The 19,002-nt window shown below is 45.2% G+C and overlaps 1 protein-coding gene across 1 annotated transcript in view; it reads right to left on the bottom strand.

The window, feature by feature from the left end:
* The window catches only part of UBE2G1 (ubiquitin conjugating enzyme E2 G1), a 41,379-nt gene extending 33,301 nt beyond the window's left edge, over positions 1–8,078 (bottom strand). Inside the window, exon 1 of the mRNA XM_073315142.1 lies at positions 7,733–8,078. Coding sequence (XP_073171243.1) covers positions 7,733–7,778 — 46 coding nt within the window. The 5' untranslated portion in view covers positions 7,779–8,078. The remainder of the gene's footprint in view (positions 1–7,732) is intronic.
* Between the last annotated feature and the right edge of the window lie 10,924 nt (positions 8,079–19,002).

The raw sequence follows: 19,002 nt of genomic DNA, 5'->3' as shown, positions 1-19,002 counted from the left end.
AGCAAGATAATTCACTTGAACACATCATTTCCACAAGGTTTACTACCAGTAATAACCAAGTCTGACATTTTAGTTCATTTGCCTGCAAGGAGGAAACAGGCACAAGTTATGGCAAATTGCAACTGGTACATTTAGGAAACAGATTAAGGTAGTCACAAATTCAAATCCTTAGAAGTTGCAAAAGTAATTGTCTCGCTTACTATCTATCTCAGATTATCTGAGGTCTTTGGTGTGAACCCATAACATACTCGTTATGAAAGTGGTCGAACCCACTGATTTTCAGAGTATGAAACTTGAGCCAGCATCGCTTTATGCTGTTCTACATAATAGCAACATGCATTCCAGGGAATCCACCCATCAGAAGCAGGATGACAGCACACAGGAATATGCCATATAGAGATGTTAACAGTCTAGCACTCTGCCCCAAAATACCAAAAACAAAAGCCACACAACCATAGCACCAGCAACATTTCCCATAACATGCACAAGAGAACTCAAAGGCACCTTTTCAGCTTCTTTTCCCTTGCTAACAGCAAAACACTAAACCTGTTATTCATAGTTCTAGGCTGCATTGTTATTCAGAACTGCTGTAAGACAAGTTGGTTCTCTCTTCAAGCAACTCTTCAGAATACAGTTTGTGAATACCAGGTTTGAGTCACTGCAGCTAGCTTGACTATCCAGTTTTAGCTCTCAAGTTTTTAGTTGATTTCCTACAGGAAATCACATTACAGCCTTCTTGTTCAGAAGATATAAACTACCTTTACCAATTCTACCAAGGCCAGGAAAAGCATTACTATCATTTGAGTAATTTGTTATTAGGAGATCCAGTTATTTCTATGGAATCCTATTACATTTAGATAGCTATACTTAGCATTCTTACAGAGGCTAGACATCTGATCAGTGCTCCAGTTTATCTACCCTGGACTCAAAGAGCACAGGGAAGTTTATGCCTAATAAGCATGAGTGTTGCAGGGTGGCTTAGATCACCAAATCAGAAGGTCCTGCCTTTGGCAATATCAAATGGATCTTGCCAAAGCTCAGTCTGAGGGAAGGTCTACATTACCACTTTAAGTTGATCTAATTTATATCACCTAGGTGTGTGGGGCACGGGGGGGGGGGGGGGGGAAGAGGAGGAAAGACACCCCTGCGTGACAAAAGTTAGTTGTCTGCACCAGCGCAATGTCAGCAGGAGATGCTCTCCCGTCAGTATAGAGCATCTTCACCAGACATGCTGAAGCTGCACCAATGTAGTGCTTCTAGTGTAGACCTGCCCTAAGAAAGCATGAATTCCACTGGCATGGTAGCCTATTCCTACCATTACCTGAAAGGATGTACAAGTGGAAGCAAAGTTACAGTATGAAAAAAAAAAGCAGTGGAGATAGATCGGTAGGACTGATATTAAATCGCTACACAAACTGGTTAAACATAATTAGTTTACACATCAATTCTAAGATCAAGCATAAGATGAGAATTCTCCTTCCCACTATTTTCTAGATTTTTACTTATTTTCATATTTAGTCTGGTTGACATTTGTATTATCCCACTAACCCTGCCACTCTGAAAGGCCTTTCAGAGTGGCAAGCAAAAGTTACTTCTTCCAGTTTCAATTTAACTATACTGGGTCCTCAATACCAGCAATAGTGACAAAGTCGCATCAAGAGGATCTGGCATGAGTTAAGATGAGTGCATAAAAAGTTAGTGTTATTCCTGCAGAAATAGTTCTGACATGCTTTAGAACCATGATTTCAAGGCTAAGTTAAGACCCTGAAAATGTCCCAGCAAGGGTGCCTAGATCAAGAGATGAGAGTTTGAAGTAGCCATTCTACAAAAAGGAAAATGATCCAGAACACTGGTATTTCTGGCAGAGAAGAGTTTAATTTATGAGGAACAGTTATTTTCAGTTGGGATGTTTACAGCTGTAGAACTACAGCTTTGAAAGAAAAAAAGCTTAAAACAAATGCCTATTTAATCCTTTCTGAACTGGAGATGTAGTTATGTTTTCCATTAGAAAGACATAAGACAGCACAAGCAGAAGGCAGTCTTGGTTAGTTATAAAAAAGTAGCTTTTTTTCAAATGAAGATTAAGGAAAGATGGACCAAGCACAATGAAGTTATATTCAAAAAGAAACTATGATACAAGTTAGCCTATTTCCTGTGAAGCACATTTCTGAATCAGTTAGCTGTTTTAGAAATAAAGAGGAGACTGAATTTTTGCCATCAACATGAACAGGTAGGTACCTGGAAGTCAGGCTCTCTCCTCAAGGAATTTGGGTGAAAACACACCCCAAAATTGATCTGCCTAATAGTATCAAAACAAAAAGTTCTCTCATTGTGGGCACCGAGAAGGCACTATGATTGTTCCTCATTCCACAGTATCCCTTGTTAATACTTCATCACTTGATGATTACCTGTTCTGACAGTGGCCAATGCCAGGTGCTCCAGAGGGAACAAACAGAAGACAGGATACTGGGCTAAATGACCTTTGGTCTGACCCAGTACGCCCGGTATGTTCTTAGTGAGATGTCTTGTACAAGCCTTAGATACTGTCATATTTTTCCATCTAGTCATGTAGTTTTCCAACTTTCTGCTATTCTCCAGGAGAGGTAAAGACATCACCACCATCAGAAATCTAGAGTTATTCATACTTCAGGTATTACAACTCAAAAGAAAAGGGTAAACTGCTTCTGACAGTTTTTTGTGGTGTGAAGAGGAAGAGAAAGAGAGTTCTTAATGGTCACCTTGGTTACTGTCACCACCAGAAATTAGAAAATCCAACCAGAACATTGTTGAGTTGGCTGTGTTGATGTCTGGCCACTTAGCTTCCCCTTCCTCTCCTTCCAACAAGGTAAATTACTAGTGTTAATTAAGTTATATTCCCAGACAAAGGATTTGCTGGGGAGGAAAGGCCACTGGAGTCAAAAAGCCCATCCACTAAAGTTTTGTTCCTATTTTGTCACTACTTGCTCTCTGGTACAGCTGTCCCAGAAATACTGCTGCTCTGGTGACGATAGTAATTAATGCTTCCCCTTCAAAAAACAAAATCAAAGTTGGACACCACCAACTAATTACCAGCTAAATGTGAATCTTATATCTGACTGTCCCATCTAAAGTAAGGCTTTTCATGTTAAGTTTGACTATTAATATTCTGTTACACAACAGGACTCCTTTAGTCAAGATTTGACAGCTTCTTGTATTAGTCCAGGATCTAGTTGATATACTGAAAGTACATGCACTTGATAACACTGACAGTGTCTGTGATTTGATATGTGAAAAGTTATATTCCTTCTGTCAATGCATCCTTTACAAAAAACAGGACTGTCTAGTCCACATTGAAGAGAGACAGAGAAGATCTATTAGCATCTTAGATAAGAAAGTTGGATATGAAATCAGATATATTCACATCCAAAGTCAGGTTGAGAAATTAGGCTCAACACATATATAGCTTTAGATGTTAGTGTTATCCAGGACAAGAAAAGGGTTAGCACTTGGACTACGACTACTACTTTCATACAGGCAAGAGGATCGCCCTTTCAGCTGACAGGAGCATTGACAGCAGCTCAAGTTACAGCACTACTGGGAACCAGCATTCTGGTAGTTAGACTTCCCACAACGCAAAAGATAACCAGGGTAGTATATTTTGCCAATTGTACGTGAAGAGTGCCTACAGCTTTCCCTATTGTCCTTACATCGCCATGGTTAAAGATTTAATTAAAGGTTCTGCTCAAGTTTGTATTTTCTTTTAGAAAAAGTTACATTTCTAGCTGGTGGGGAAGATGGCTTACTTTAAAGCTAGTGATACCCTTGTCTAAAGCAGCTCTTGGATACATACAGCATGAACCAGCTTCTGTTGCAGTCTATGGTACTTTGCCACAGATCGGGGGGTGGGAGGAGGGAAACAATTTCATATACACCAAGTACTTTGCTGCCAGTAGAAGGAAAATGGGATGGGTACTAAGAAGAATCCTAGGGGCTTATAATTGCTATCTAGGACCTCACTTCTCTCTCGCCTAACTACATTGGAGAATACAGTTAATCTCTATCCCACTCCTTGCCCGACTAATGGCTCTTAGATCCACTAATTGTTTCTCTACCTTCAGTTCTCCTACCTCACTCACCCCTTGCTCCAAGTCTAACAGCTCTGATTCAGACCTCCTGTGCTCAGGTACCACTACTTAAAAGGATATGAGTATGATCTAGAGCTATTTTAATCAAACTTTGATCACAAAAAGCATCTCAGACATGTATTTGCTGTCTTTACTCAGCCCCTGCCCTTAATCCCATCCTGTGACTCACCAGCCTTCCTACTATGCATAGCACTGAGTGTGAAGTATTAGTCCCACCAGAAGCAAACAGTAATATCAGAACATTAGTATGTTACATTTTGTTTGGAGGTACAGCAAATATTGTGGTGTGAAAAAATGAAACTGAGACTTGGAAGGAGGCAGCCAACAGTGGGTCAGATGACAGACAAATAAAGTCCAACCTCTCTGCATTAGGATTTCAAGTGGCCTGCTATCAAAGAGAGCACTGTCTGAGAGTCTCAGGTTTCTGCTCAATTTGCTTTTTAGAAATCCCATCCATGCTATCAAAATGTGGAGAAGTGTCCTACTTGTCAAAATGATAATCACCCAAAGTAGTAGTACTTCGAAGACTCCAAGGTTCCTTTACCCTCCCCCTTCTACCTCCCAAACGTTTAGACATTTACCATAGGTTCAGCACCACAGAATCCTACAATGGGAACCCATGTGGGGAAGAGCTACCAGCTGTATCATATAACACTGTGGGTTAGATCTGTTCCAAGTACTATTACAGAGAATTTGCAGTTACTCCCAATACTGTTCAATTAGTGATGGCAATGGTGACAAGTTTTAAAGTTGTCTCCCTAGCCATCTTTTTAAAGACGGAAGTTTCAAATAAGCAGGAGTTCATCAACAGAAAGGGCATAAAAGCAAAGCCCAAAGCACTGAAACCAATTCTACCTGTATGCTCAAGTGCCCATTCTCTGAAGTTACCCAAACTTTTTCTTGTTAGCCTTATGCTGGAGCGACCCAGGATTTCAGAGAGACTCCTTACAGAAATCAAATCTACATAGTTTCTTTACCATTCTTTCAAGAAATCCAATATCAAATTATGCAATCTTCAGGAGTAATGCCATCAAAATAGTAAGGTACTGTGTCTATTGATTTAGGCCATCATTTGGTCTTGTAACTCTTAAGTTACATAATATAGAACCAAGAAATTTTGGTTTGTGATCATAAGCCATGTTTTTGAGGCATTTGATTATTCATTTTGTCAGATAAGCATCAGTGACTTGAAGCAGAAAGTTGGAGAATTCTCAACCTAACAAGTCTTTATTGCAGTTACTGAGCTTCGCAATTACTACAAAATAGACCACTTTCACTGCATACACTCAATGTCTATACACAAAAAGATAGTAACTACTAAGCCCTTCTAAGGAGCTATAGGATTTCTGGACAAGTCTATACCTATCAAGATTAATGTATCTCAGCAGGCACTCACACTGAGTGTAGACACCGTAAGATTTTCAGTACCACGAAAGGGAACAGATACACATTTAACATTGCTATTGCTAACACTTAGTTTTAGCCACATTATGCACTGGACACCTTCCTTACAACTTTTTTATCACACCATCTTTTAGAAATTATATACTAGTTTACACTGTTACACATGTGTAGTTTACCAGACAGACAGGATTCATTAAATCAGTGAACACACAGGAACTTGGTTTTTAATCTGCTTAGCAGCTGGAGTTCAAACTTTAGAGGAGCCAGGGGTTGAACTCTAGTTGCTAACCTGAATTAAAAGCCTGGTTTTCACTGTTATTTTAACTTGGATGACCAGACATGCCAATATTATTGGGACTCTCCCAATATTAGGGGCTTTGTCATACATGCAACTAAACCCCTCCGGCCCATCCCCCAAAAAAGTTGCCTGATTTTCCACACTTGCTATCTGGTCACCCTAGTTTTAGTTCACATTAGCTAACCCGAATTCATGCATTCTTTTGCAACTTAGACATACCCACTAAAAGCTAGACACACTAAGCAGGAAGTTGCATTTTAAAAAATTTTATATAAAACATTCTAAAAATTGTTTAATGTCACAAGCTAGGCATTAATACTGGAAGAAAGCTACAGGTCATCTTGCTTCCTCATTCTGCTAAAGAAGGACTGCCCTGGTACACTATGATTTCTACTGCTTTTTCTCCCCCAAGTCTAATTCCAGTAATTCCTCTGACACTAGAGCTACACTTTGGTTTCCATTGTCACTGAATGACTCCTTCCCCTGTGCGACTCCTCCACTCTCTAAAGCCTCCTTTGTCAGAGTTTAGTTATACTTAGTGCCATATATTTCCTTATGATGTGAAGCAATTTTTTTTTTTTTTTTGCACAAGACAAGAGGAAGGCCATTAGGTCTGACTAACACCTTAGTCAAATACCGGGTAAATCTGTTTTTAAAGATGATTACTTCATTCTGGTAGCAGGAAACTAGAAAGGGGGAGCCTGTGCTCCGTAGGGGAGGGAGAAGAGCGAAAATGACACGCTGCTTGCTGCAGCCGACACAGCCACAACTGCTGGATCATTTCTCTTTAAATCTGGCAGCGAGCTGCACATGGAGCTGCATTGTGAGGCCAGCCGCCCGGGCGGCCCCGCGCATGCTCGGCGCTGCCGCCGGGACAGGCCGAGCCGAGCCAGGTCCCCTTGTATCAGCAGCAGTGGCTGAGGCACACTGGGCTAGCCATGCAAGGCTGGTCAGGCCAGGGACAAAGGAAGGGGGAGGGGAGATCCAGACGCGAGTCAGAAAGTGAATCAAGCAGCGACCCCGACCTTTTCTATCGTCTCCCCTCCCCCAAGACACCTGGGGCAGAGCCGGATCTCGCTGTCTTCTTCCATCCCGCGCCCCCAACCCTCACTTGGCACCCACACGCCTCCAGCCCAGACCCCGGCTTGTCAGATCCATCTCCCCCCCCCACCCCGCTTTCCCCCGAGCCTCCTACTTTAGAGCTTAAGACAAAAGAAGGGAGGAGGAAGATGCCCACCCTTCCCCGCAGCGGGGGGAGAGCCATGCCCGCTGCTCCGGGGGAAAGAGGGGCTGTGACAGCTGCAGCCCCTCAGATCCTCCCCGTAAGGGGGGGGAACGGGGACTCAGCCCCACACAGACAAGCCAAGCGATCGCCTCCTGGAGCTTTGTTGCCGAGCAGCACCCCAACCTAGCGGGGGGGGGAGACCCTGGGTACGTTCACAGGGGGGAGCAGAAGGGAATCCCTCAAACCCTCTTTAGGCCCCGCCCCGAGAGAGCACAAGGAGACACCCCCCCATCCGCCTACCACCTGGGGGGGGGAGAAAGATCCCAACGCGCCCGACAGCGACCCCCAGCCCCCCCAAGCACCCCAGTCTGAGCCCCTCCCCCGCTTCCACCACGCAGCTCCCCTCCGCTGGATCCCCACGCAGCTCCCCTCCTCCCCCCGGCGGCCTACTTCCCGCAGCTCCCGGCGTGGGGGGGGGGGAAGGGGTGCCCCAATCTGCCCTCCTCCCCCTCCCCACACAGGCGGCCCGTAACTTACCCCTCCCCTCCTCACCCGCCGCCCTCATGCTCCCGCCCCCCACGGCCAGCTCCCGTCCGCCCCAGGCCCGACGCAGCTTGCCCCCCTGAGCAGCGCTCCCGGCCCGCCGCCCCCAGCCCGGGCCCCAGCCCCCAGCCCGGCTACCTGCTAGTTGCCTCCGCAGTAGCAGGGCGGACTGGAGCTCCGTCATTCTCCCCCTCTCTGCCCGGGGAGGGAGTCCGAGCGGCGGCGAGGCTGCGGCGGCGAACGAACTGGCCGGCGGCGGCGAGTCCCCCTCACGCCGCCCGCTCCTGGCCCCCCCGGGGTCTGGCTCCGCGTCGGGCGCCGCCGTAGCACACAGGGTCCCTAACCGGGGCTTAAGCCCGTCGCTCCGTGTCTGCCGCTCACTCGCCACCTCCCCCCGCCCTCCCGGAATTTCACTGCACTCCAGGCCCCGGCGCGCAAGCGCACTCCCCACAACCGGGCTCCGGCGGCCGGCCGCCCCGCGTCGCCATCTTGGGGAGGGGGTCCAGGTGGATCCACCCCCGCCGCCATTTTGAGAAGGTCAGGCGATGGCCCTCACTGTAACCTGAAGAAGGAGGAGGCCCACGCTTGGTGCTGCTGTTGGCCTTGGCAGTGGCCCGCAGCCAGGAGGACTCCCAGTTCCTCCCCTCGTGGAGCGGGGTCTTTCGCTCCTGCATCTTCCTGATAGTACGTCTGGGGGGCACAACTCTCCCGAGTGAAGCCTGGCCCAGCAGCCTCCTGAGGCCATGTGTGCCTGGCGGTGGGGAACGGGGTCCCAGCGGAGCTACCTCAGCAGCTCAAGGGAACAGGGCAGGACAGTTACTCTGCATTTCCACAAGCACTGATTTATTCAAAGGGGTGCAGCAAAAAAGGGCTGCCCCTAGATAATTATCCACCAAACCCCTGCAGCCCTCGGCCTACCCAAGTACCACCTCCTCCAAAGCCCCAGAAAATAACATGGGTATTCAACGTGAGGCCAGGCGAGGGCCAACGCCTAGGGAAATGGCTGCGGCTAGAAGAAAACTCTTCTTCCTCTCTACCCTGTGTGGGAGCGCTGCAAAGTGTATGTACTTTCGCTTATTGATTGTGTGATGTGAGCTTTCTCTGAATGAGCTCAAGGAAATGAAGTAGCACAGGACAAGCTCAGTCACCGGCTCTGGTTCTCTCTGAGCTACACAAAAGCATATGCTCAGATAAATTTGTTAGTCTCTAAGGTACCACGAGTACGCCTTTTCTTTTTGCGAATACAGACTAACATGGCTGCTACTCTGAAATAAAATCTATTGTGTTGCTTTGTAGTTGAAGGGAATGGGGATGGTTGTAGGGTCTCTATATGAAACATCTAGGAACAGATTTAAAACAACAATTAAAGGGCTGAGGAAAGGGCCTTGGGAGTATGGAAATTGTCTGAAGGGAAGTGATTTAAGCTAGAAATCCAGTAAATCTGGAAAAAGTAAGAGCTGCTTGTGTGATTGTCTCAAAGGGTTGTTTGAGCCCTTAGAAGAGGTGCAGGCCTCTATGCTGAATAGTGAAATGTTTTGTTGGATTCTTATTATTTATATTGTTTATTTAATCCTGTAAGAAGTAGAGTCTTTGGTTAAAAGAAAAGGAGGACTTGTGGCACCTTAGAGACTAACCAATTTATTTGAGCATGAGCTTTCGTGAGCTACAGCTCACTTCTGAATTACACAACTAATGAGGAGAAACTGAGAGAGTAGCTGTCTTTCTACAAAGATAAGGCAAACTACATTTGCAAAGGGCTTTACTTTGTGATGGCTCTCTAAAATAAATAAATAGGTCCTTTTCCCCCCAAAAAAGTCTCCTAGTACTATGGAAAATACTTTTCTTATTGATGGAAGGGCACTAGAATTGGGGTTGGCCACAGAGTGTGAATCAGTAATTTACTAAGGGAAAGCCACATCAGAGGGGGAGATCTTGCATTGAGTTCTGAAAGTGGAAAGGCGTGCAGCGAGTTTCATTACTATTGCTTCCTATCTCATCACTCTGCCTCACTGAAGTTCTAAGGCTTATGTGGCATTAGCTGAAATCATCTATATCCAAGGTAACTTCTCTTGAGGTAGCCTAGTGAGACCAGTCAAATTTCACAGAGTGGTTATATTATCTGCACAGAGTAGCTGAATCCTGGCTGCTTTACGAGCTCAAGATTCAGAAGCATTCAAACTTCAACCCATGCCCCCAGTGAGCCAGTTAGAGCAAATTTAAAGCACCTCTTCAGTTGAGCTAGAAATGTCTGTGTGTGTGGATGGGAGTCTGGTTAGGGGCATTCCTGGACTTACTCCTCAAGCTAATGCTGCAGTGAAGCTAACCCCACATGTGGCCTGAAAGCTGGCAATTCAGCTGCTCTAATGCATTGGTCATTCTAGCACTACCCGTCCTCCCCCTGTTACTTCTGCTATCGCTCTACTGATCATTTTGATCAAGGCTTGGTCCTCTTATGTAGTTCAACTGAGATAACACAAGAATTTCCAACACAGATGAAATATACCCTCTTTCTTCCCTTCACCAATATTGTTATCACTAGAGGGAATCACACTGAGGGGATAGAGAGCTGAGACCTATTGTGAGGGGTGGAAATGGCCACCCATTCATTGGGATGTAGACTCTGATTCCAAAACTTATTTCACACAGCTCCCAACCTGCAACGCTTTGTCAGTTTCATTCAGTTCTTTTTAATTTTTATGTTAAAAGTCTCTAGTGTGGGAGTTCATTTTGCACTTTATAGTGCTAAGCAATGAGATACTTTTGAGGAGCTATGATGGGACTTGGGATAGGGATCCAGAATGCAGTGATACTGCAACAGTTGCAGGGAATACTTTTTATGAGCCTGCTATACTGGTAACCCTGAAACATAATAGGTAATGTGGATGTGCTGGTATAATTCTTAAATGTAGAAAGGACTTCAGCAAACCCATTATTAAGCAGGACCATTGTTGTAGGCTTACTCCAGACTAGCCAATCCAGACTGAGGTATTGAATGTTTCTCAGGTCAGTGGGTTAATAGTTAAAAATGTGGTAAGATATGTATTAAATCTTTAATGAAAAAATTTCAAACTCTAAAGGTAAGGAGGATTTTTGATAGAGTAGATCAGAAATATGTCAATAATAGTCAGGGCTATTCTAAATTTTAGTTATATAATTCATGTCATAAAGTTAATTGAAACAGAATTTCAAGATTCTGACAAGAAGATAAAGACAAAAGTCAGAACTTGTCTCATACACAAACACAGTGGTTTGACCCAAAGCAGTGTGTATGGGAAACCTTTTGCTTGATGTTAAATGTTGCTGGATTTCGGGGGGGTGGGGTGGCTGGATGGCTCAGGTGAGTGGTAATAGGAGATGGTGCTTTTACCCAACAGGTGGTTGTTTTTAAACTCCGTTTGAGTTAGCATTATGATGGCTGGTGGTACACAACATGCAAAATGAGTTGGTGGTGTGAGAGCAGTTCAAATTTCAGCTGTCCTTATCATGAGAAACCATCACCACAGTGAGCACATACTGACACTGTTGTTAGCAGACTTGGAGACAGTGTGTTGTGAACTACCCACTCGCACTGAGAAGTGGTCACTCCAACTCAGAGATAGGGCATGTTTGTGGGGAGCATAAGTGAAGCTTGTATGGATTCTATATATGTTCTGTGCATAAAAGAAAGCTTTAATTCTCAGTGCCAGTCAAGCCAGTACTAAATTAATTCAAGTTTCTGTTCTAGCTGTCAATCCAGACATGAGTACATATTTCTGACAAGTCTATTACTAGATTGCAGTTCCAAGAACAGTTCTGTAGCCTATTACAATATAACCCAAATCATACTGTACCTAGCCATGAGGTCAGTTGTTGGCAAAGTGTTCTTTCTTAACCATGGGGAGTTTCATGGGGGTGACTTGTGATACGGGCTCTCAGTGCCGGGCAGCACAGTGCCTACACAGGCTCTGCGCCACCCTAACTACATTGACCTAAACACTATACCTCTTGTGGAGGTGGACTTATTAGGTCGGTATAGTGGGGGACTTACACTGCTGGAAGCAATGCTGTAGTGTAGATACCTCGACTTGGGTCGACCTCAGCTGCCTTACGTCGACCTAGCTCTGTAATAAGAACAGGAGTACTAACAAATTTATTAGAGCATAAGCTTTCGTGGGCTACAGCCCACTTCATTGGATGCATAGAATGGAACATATAGTAAGAAGATGCCATACAAACTGTAAGAGGCTAATTAATTAAGATGAGCTATTATCAGCAGGAGAAAAAAAATCTTTTGTAGTGATAATCAAGATGGCCCACTGTAATATAGACCTGGCCTTAGTAGAAGTAACAAGGATTGTTTGGTCAGAAGCTGAGGGTAATGATCTTTCCCTTGCACCATGATAACTATCTGCAGGGGGCAGATTAGGGAAAAGTGGTGTGCTTACCACACCTAACTTCTGTATACTCATGACACCAAATGACAGTCTACTCTTAGTAGATAGCATAGATCTCTGTAATGCAAATGTATTTCATGCATGCTGAGATCAATTAAATGAAATTTAAATTGCATAATTGATAACTATAATTAGGCTTAAAACTTAATCCCACTAAGACAAATGAGAGGATGTCATACCTCTTATTGTTTCAGACTGTTTGCAGATTTGAGGAGTCACCACTGCGTCAGTTTACATCAGCTCACAATCTGAAGTTTTTGTTACATAAATAGTAAACAAACAAACAAAAAACCCCTGTAGTCCTTATGGTTAGAAAGGCTTAGGTTCTCGTACCCAAGCAGTCACCAGGGAAAGGACCATTTTGCTGCACTGCTGTAAGCAAACCCACTCTAAGCCTTTACCTTTTTATAGTGCATTCCTTAGCACTGGTATCTGAGTGACTAAACCTGAATGAGCTTGTGTGTGTGATAAGGGCCAAATTTTCTTCTGAGAGATAGTATGAGGGCAGCATTTGGCCTCAACCTTGCAAGCATACTCAGCTTCATGCCAAAAGCAAGTATTCTGCAAACTCTTCAGTCAGTGAGGGCTCAGGGGAAAAGAATATAGCCAAGCACTGGGTTCTTCCATATACAACACTCTGTTTCAGGGATTTATACAATGGCTTGAATAACAGCACAGCAAGGTCTAAAAGCTGTGTTATTTTTCTGCTTAAACTTGATCTATAAATAAAGTGGGAAGCTGGACCCTAGGACCAGTACTAAGTATGGTCAGAACTATTTTATCTAAGTTCAAACCCACTCCTGCATAACAGGTTCAAAAGTTCAACTCCTACTCAAATGTTGCTGGGTTCATGTTCCACTGGGAAGAGCAGGAGAAGTATCCAATGAAAAATAGAGCAGAGAGCAGGCACAGTGGCAAACTGTAAGGGAAAAAACTGTGCATCTACCACAGCACATCCCTTAATAGAGTGAACCTCACTGAAATATCTGTTGTTTATTTGTATCACCCTAGTGCTTAGATGCCCCAACTAAGATCAGAGCCCTGTTGAGCTAATCCTGCATAAACATGTACTAAGACGTTTCCCTGTAGAGTTTAGAGTCCTAACAGATGACATAGACAAAGGGTTTCAGAGTAACAGCCGTGTTAGTCTGTATTCGCAAAAAGAAAAGGAGTACTTGTGGCACCTTAGAGACTAACCAATTTATTTGAGCATGCTTTAGTTTAGAACATAGCTTTAGTTACAAACAAAGAAAATAACAGAATGCCACTAGCCGTCACCTTCAGCCCCCAACTAAAACCCCTCCAACACATTATTAAGGATCTACAACCTATCCTGAAGGATGACCCAACACTCTCACAAATCTTGGGAGACAGGCCAGTCCTTGCCTACAGACAGCCCCCCAACCTGAAGCAAATACTCACCAGCAACCACATACCACACAACAGAACCACTAACCCAGGAACCTATCCTTGCAACAAAGCCCGTTGCCAATTGTGCCAATATCAGGGGACACCATCATAGGGCCTAATAACATCAGCCACACTATCAGAGGCTCGTTCACCTGCACATCCGCCAATGTGATATATGCTATCATGTGCCAGCAATGCCCCTCTGCCATGTACATTGGTCAAACTGGACAGTCTCTACGTAAAAGAATAAATGGACACAAATCAGATGTCAAGAATTATAACATTCATAAACCAGTCGGAGAACACTTCAATCTCTCTGGTCACGCAATTACAGACATGAAGGTCGCTATCTTAAAACAAAAAAACTTCAAATCCAGACTCCAGCGAGAAACTGCTGAATTGGAATTCATTTGCAAATTAGATACTATTAATTTAGGCTTAAATAGAGACTGGGAGTGGCTAAGTCATTATGCAAGGTAGCCTATTTCCCCTTGTTTTTTCCTACACCCCCCCCCCCCAACGTTCTGGTTAAACTTGGATTTATGCTGGAAATGGCCCACCTTGATTATCATACACATTGTAAGGAGAGTGGTCAGTTTGGATGAGCTATTACCAGCAGGAGAGTGAGTTTGTGTGTGGGGGGGGGGGTTGAGAAAACCTGGATTTGTGCTGGAAATGGCCCACCTTGATTATCATGCACATTGTAGGGAGAGTGGTCACTTTGGATGAACTATTACCGACAGGAGAGTGAGTTTGTGTGTGTATGGGGGCGGGGGGTGAGAAAACCTGGATTTGTGCTGGAAATGGCCCACCTTGATTTTCATACACATTGTAAGGAGAGTGGTCACTTTGGATAAGCTATTACCAGCAGGAGAGTGAGTTTGTGTGTGTGGTTTTTGAAAAAAAAAAAAAAAAAAAGCAGGCGGGTGAGAAAACCTGGATTTGTGCTGGAAATGGCCCACCTTGATTATCATACACATTGTAAAGAGAGTGGTCACTTTGAATGGGCTATTACCAGCGGAAGAGTGAGTTTGTGGGGGTGGAGGGGCGGAGGGTGAGAAAACCTGGATTTGTGCTGGAAATGGCCCAACTTGATTATCATACACATTGTAAGGAGAGTGGTCACTTTAGATAAGCTATTACCAGCAGGAGAGTGGGGTGAGAGGAGGTATTGTTTCATGGTCTCTGTGTATATAATGTCTTTTGCAGTTTCCACAGTATGCATCGGATGAAGTGAGCTGTAGCTCACGAAAGCTTATGCTCAAATAAATTGGTTAGTCTCTAAGGTGCCACAAGTACTCCTTTTCTTTTTATCGACAAAGGGTGGGAAGAGAAACAATCACAATGTGCTGAAGCGATTTGCCCAAGATCTTACAGCAGCCTGTGTTGGAGCAAGAAATAGAAGCTGGGTCTGACTCCCAATCCAGTGCCCCACTGGCTCTTGTCTTACGCCCGGGCCTTAACACACACAGGGCACATCTACACAATAACAAAAAACAATCCTGTGGCAGCAAGTCTCAGAGTCTGGTTCAATTGACTCAAGCTCACATTGTGGGGCTAAAAATAGAAGTGTAGATGTTTGGGCTCAGGCTGGAGCCTGGGCTTCAAGACTCTCCCCCTTGCCAAGTTTCAGACACTGACTCCAGCCTGAGCCCGAATGTTTACACTGCTCTTTTTAGCCCCACAGCACAAGCTCTAAGAGCCTGAGCCAGTTGACCCGGGCTCTGAGACTCACAGGTTTTTTTGCTGTGTAGACATACCCACGGAATATTGACTTCTGTCTTGCATTTAATGTAATTGGCACCAGTCTGTTATGCCTTAATGAGCATAGCAGTGTTCCATACTGCTCAAGTTCTTCTGGTTCTCTGGCAGAATAACATTTGGGGGGAGGGGAAGAGTAGAGTGGAGTGACTTGGGTTGGGAGGAAGAGCAACAAGATGATGATGGGTTGGGAGGGAGGCAATACAGCAGTCTTAGTCCTTTCATAAAATTTCCATTGCAATCAATAAGAAAGGAGTGTAGGATTAGGTCATAATTAAAGCAATCTTCTCTCTATTGCTCCTGTGGCCACAACCCACAAAGGGATTATCAGTATTTGTCTGGCTCCCAGCCCTGCCGTCTAGTATTCTGCTAAAGCAAAATTACTCAGCCACTTATAACAAGGTCCTTATCTGATGCCAGAAGTGAACCATTTCACAGATTCTTGAAGTGCCCCCTTTGAAGTGGGAGTCTGAACTTCCAGAGCAGGGGTTGGCAAACGTTTTGGCCCAAGGGCCACATCTGCATATGGAAATTGTATGGCGGGCCATGAATTCTCACAAAATTGGGGGTTGGGGTGTTGGAGGGGGTGAGGGCACTGGCTGGGGGTGCAGGATCCGGGATGGGGCCAGAAATGAGGAGTTCAGGGTGTGGGAGGCGGATCAGGGCTACAGCAGGGGGTTGGGACACGGGGGTGGGGCTGGGGATGAGGAGTTTGGGGTGCAGAAGGGTGCTCCTGGCTGGACCGAGGGGTTCGGAGGGTGGGAGGGGGATCAGGGCTGGAGTGGGGAGTGTCTCAGGGGTGCAGGCTCCAGGCGGCGCTTACCTCAAGCGGCTCCCAGAGCAGCGGCATGTCCCCCCTCTGGCTCCTACACGGAGGTGCGGCCTGGTGGCTCTGCTGCGCGCTGACCAGTCCACAGGCACTGCCCCTGCAGCTGTCATTGGCTGTGGTTCCCAGCCAATGGGAGCTGTTGGGGCGGTGCTTGGGGCGGGGTGGCATGCGGAGTGGAGTCCGCTGGCTGCCCCTATGCGTAAGAGCCAGAGGGGGGACATGCCGCTGCTTCTGAGACCCTGCTCCCCGGCTGGAGCGCCGGAGCGGGGCAAGCCCCAGACCACACTCCCCAGCGGGAGCTCAAGGGCCAGATTAAAATGGCTGACGGGCCGGATGTGGTGCATGGGTTGTAGTTTGCCCATCCCTGTTCTAGAGCCCTGCGCAGATACAAAATCTGTATCCGCGTCTGATCCATGATCCCCAAACATGGTCTGTGGATAGCCGCATCTGCATCCACAGATATAAAGCGGATACCTGGAGATTTGCAGGGCTCTGGCTATAAAATTTATCCATTCGTAATCTGCAAACATGGTCTGCGGATATCGACAGATTTGCAGGGCTCTTACCTACTTCAAAGAGCCATGGAAGCCTCTACATAAGATTCTGGGGAACATCTAAGCACGATTGCTGGCAAATAGCTGAATGTGTGGGATGTGTTATGGAAATTATGGATGTATTATGTGATTATGGTTGGCAGACCTGCTGAATTAGCAAAACAGATAGATTTGGGAGTCATCAGTAGCTGTGGACCCGATTCTCCTCTCAGTTACCAGTGAACTCTATTGTCTTCTGGAGGATTTGGCCTTGTGAGTGGGTTTTTGTTGCTACTTCCACTAGACTTATTTAAAAACCTGCTCATGCCCTTACATGGAGAAAAGTATAAAACCTAGAGCATTTTGGCCCTTCCTTTCCCAGTCTACAAGATTATTTTTGACAATAAAAGCACTTACAACAAAGAACTATTCTGGCCTGAAATTCTGTATGGCAAAATGGGGCTTAATCTTGCTTCTGTCTGAAGTCAATGGAAAAACTTTACTGACTTCAGTGAAGCAGGATTGAGCTCTGAATCTGCAGCATAACTCCACTGAATTCAACATTTCTTGGGGGATAAATTTGTTTTCATATGTACTCCTGTCTATATACGAGGTATAACCAAAGCAGCTATCGCTTTAGAATTTTAGCTTTTCTTCTGTTCCTCTGATCCTTGTTTTGATGAGGTTTGAAAAATGTTGGTAAGTATGTAACAGTAACTACAGATGAGCTGTTCTACAGAGAAACAGTTTCAAAACAGATAGGAATCAATTAAACATCTGAATCTTAAACAACCATTTGGTTTTAAGCAGCCTAAAGCCCTTTAAAAGGCTGATGTAACTGTAAATGTGCCCTTAGGAAAAACATAATTTTAAAGTTGGTGAAAGGGGGAAAGTCCATTGTATTCCTGGAAACTGATGCAAAATGTTTCAAAAGCTGCCGTATTTTGGGTGCATCGATATTTGGGTGCTAGGTGCTTGAGGCATGGGCCGTGAAGCCTTATCTCTTTAAGGCCAGTAATTCTGGGGAATGTAGTCTTGGAGTTATATTACTGATCATGTGAGCAAGGCCAGATATAAAAGGAAAAACCTGATGCTTACTCTGGGAGAGACTTGGATAGAATAGGTGTTGTGTTTGGGTTAATCTATGGAGAATGCCTTGGAAGGAGCAGTGATTTTTGGAGCTGAGGAAAAAGAGGCATAAATATAGTCTGGAGAAGAATTCCAAGAAGGAGTAAATGATGTGCAAATGTAGCCTTGGGCTTAGGCTTTGTGGACAGATTCCTGGTGAGAAGGAGCCTTGAGGGGAAGAACTGTAAGGTAATTGGAAGATAGTCTGAAGAACTGCTAGAGATTTTATGGTGGTGGCAGAGGTGAAAGTAAGCCGGTCCAGTATGCTGTGCCGGACCGGACCAGCTTCCCCAGCTGTGATTTAAAGGCCCCGGGGCTCTGGCAGCTGGGCTCCAGCGGTGATTTAAAGGGCCAGTTGGCTCCAGCTGCTGTCAGGAGCCCTGGGCCCTTTAAAGTGCCGCCGGAGCTCTGACAGCGGGGCTTTAAATCCCTGCCCGAGCCCGGCTGCCAGAGCCCCGGGGTAGCGGCGGCAGGGCTCCTGCGGTGATTTAAAGGGCCCAAAGCTCTGTGGCAGCTAAAGCCCTAGGCCCTTTAATTCGCCCCTGAGCCCTGGGGCTCTCAGCCACCTCTGCAGCTGGTAGCTCCGGGGTGATTTAAAGGCCCGGGGGCTCCCAGCCACAGCCGGAGCCACGGGGCCTTTAAATCTTGATTGGCCTCAACTGGAAGAGACGGGGCCTTTAAATCTTGATTTAAAGGCCCCGCTTCTTTCAGTTGAGGCCACGCCCTCTCAGGACTCCAATTTACCATTAAATCCTTCAAGTTATTTTCACCCCGGGTGGTGGTGAATCACACTCTAAGAGCGGTAGCTTTGTTTGAGACTTCATTAAACCAGAATGATCTTACCTTGAAACTGGTAAGTTTGTGCAATTACACCAAAAGCACTAACAGATGGGGAAACTGAGACATGGTCCACCCAGGAATGTCAGGACCAGGATAAGCTGACAGTGTGACAGATGTCCAACTTGATACAGCCTGGTCTTGATTCTTCAGAAATGCTGTGTCCCCAGTTCCATTTGGTATTCTATTGTTCAACAGTGCAATTAATCGTGATTAAATTTTTATCGCGATTAATTTTTTTGAGTTAATCGTGTGAGTTAACTGTGATTAATCGACAACCCTAGTATAATGCCACTGAAGTTAGTGGTTATATCAGTGTAAAACTGGGGTACATTAGAGGGGAATAGCCACAAGAAATTTTGTGTTTGACTCTTTTGATGTCCTTGGACCTGCCATTACATCTCATCATATCCTCATGTCTAAAAGGGGGTACTAAAGAGTGTTGTGAGAATTAATTAATCAATGGGTGTAACCTTG

Source organism: Lepidochelys kempii, chromosome 17, assembly GCF_965140265.1.
Source record: "Lepidochelys kempii isolate rLepKem1 chromosome 17, rLepKem1.hap2, whole genome shotgun sequence".
Taxonomy (NCBI): domain Eukaryota; kingdom Metazoa; phylum Chordata; order Testudines; family Cheloniidae; genus Lepidochelys; species Lepidochelys kempii.
The sequence above is the reverse complement of the archived record's forward strand: the minus strand, read 5'-3'. Positions and strand labels throughout refer to the sequence as shown.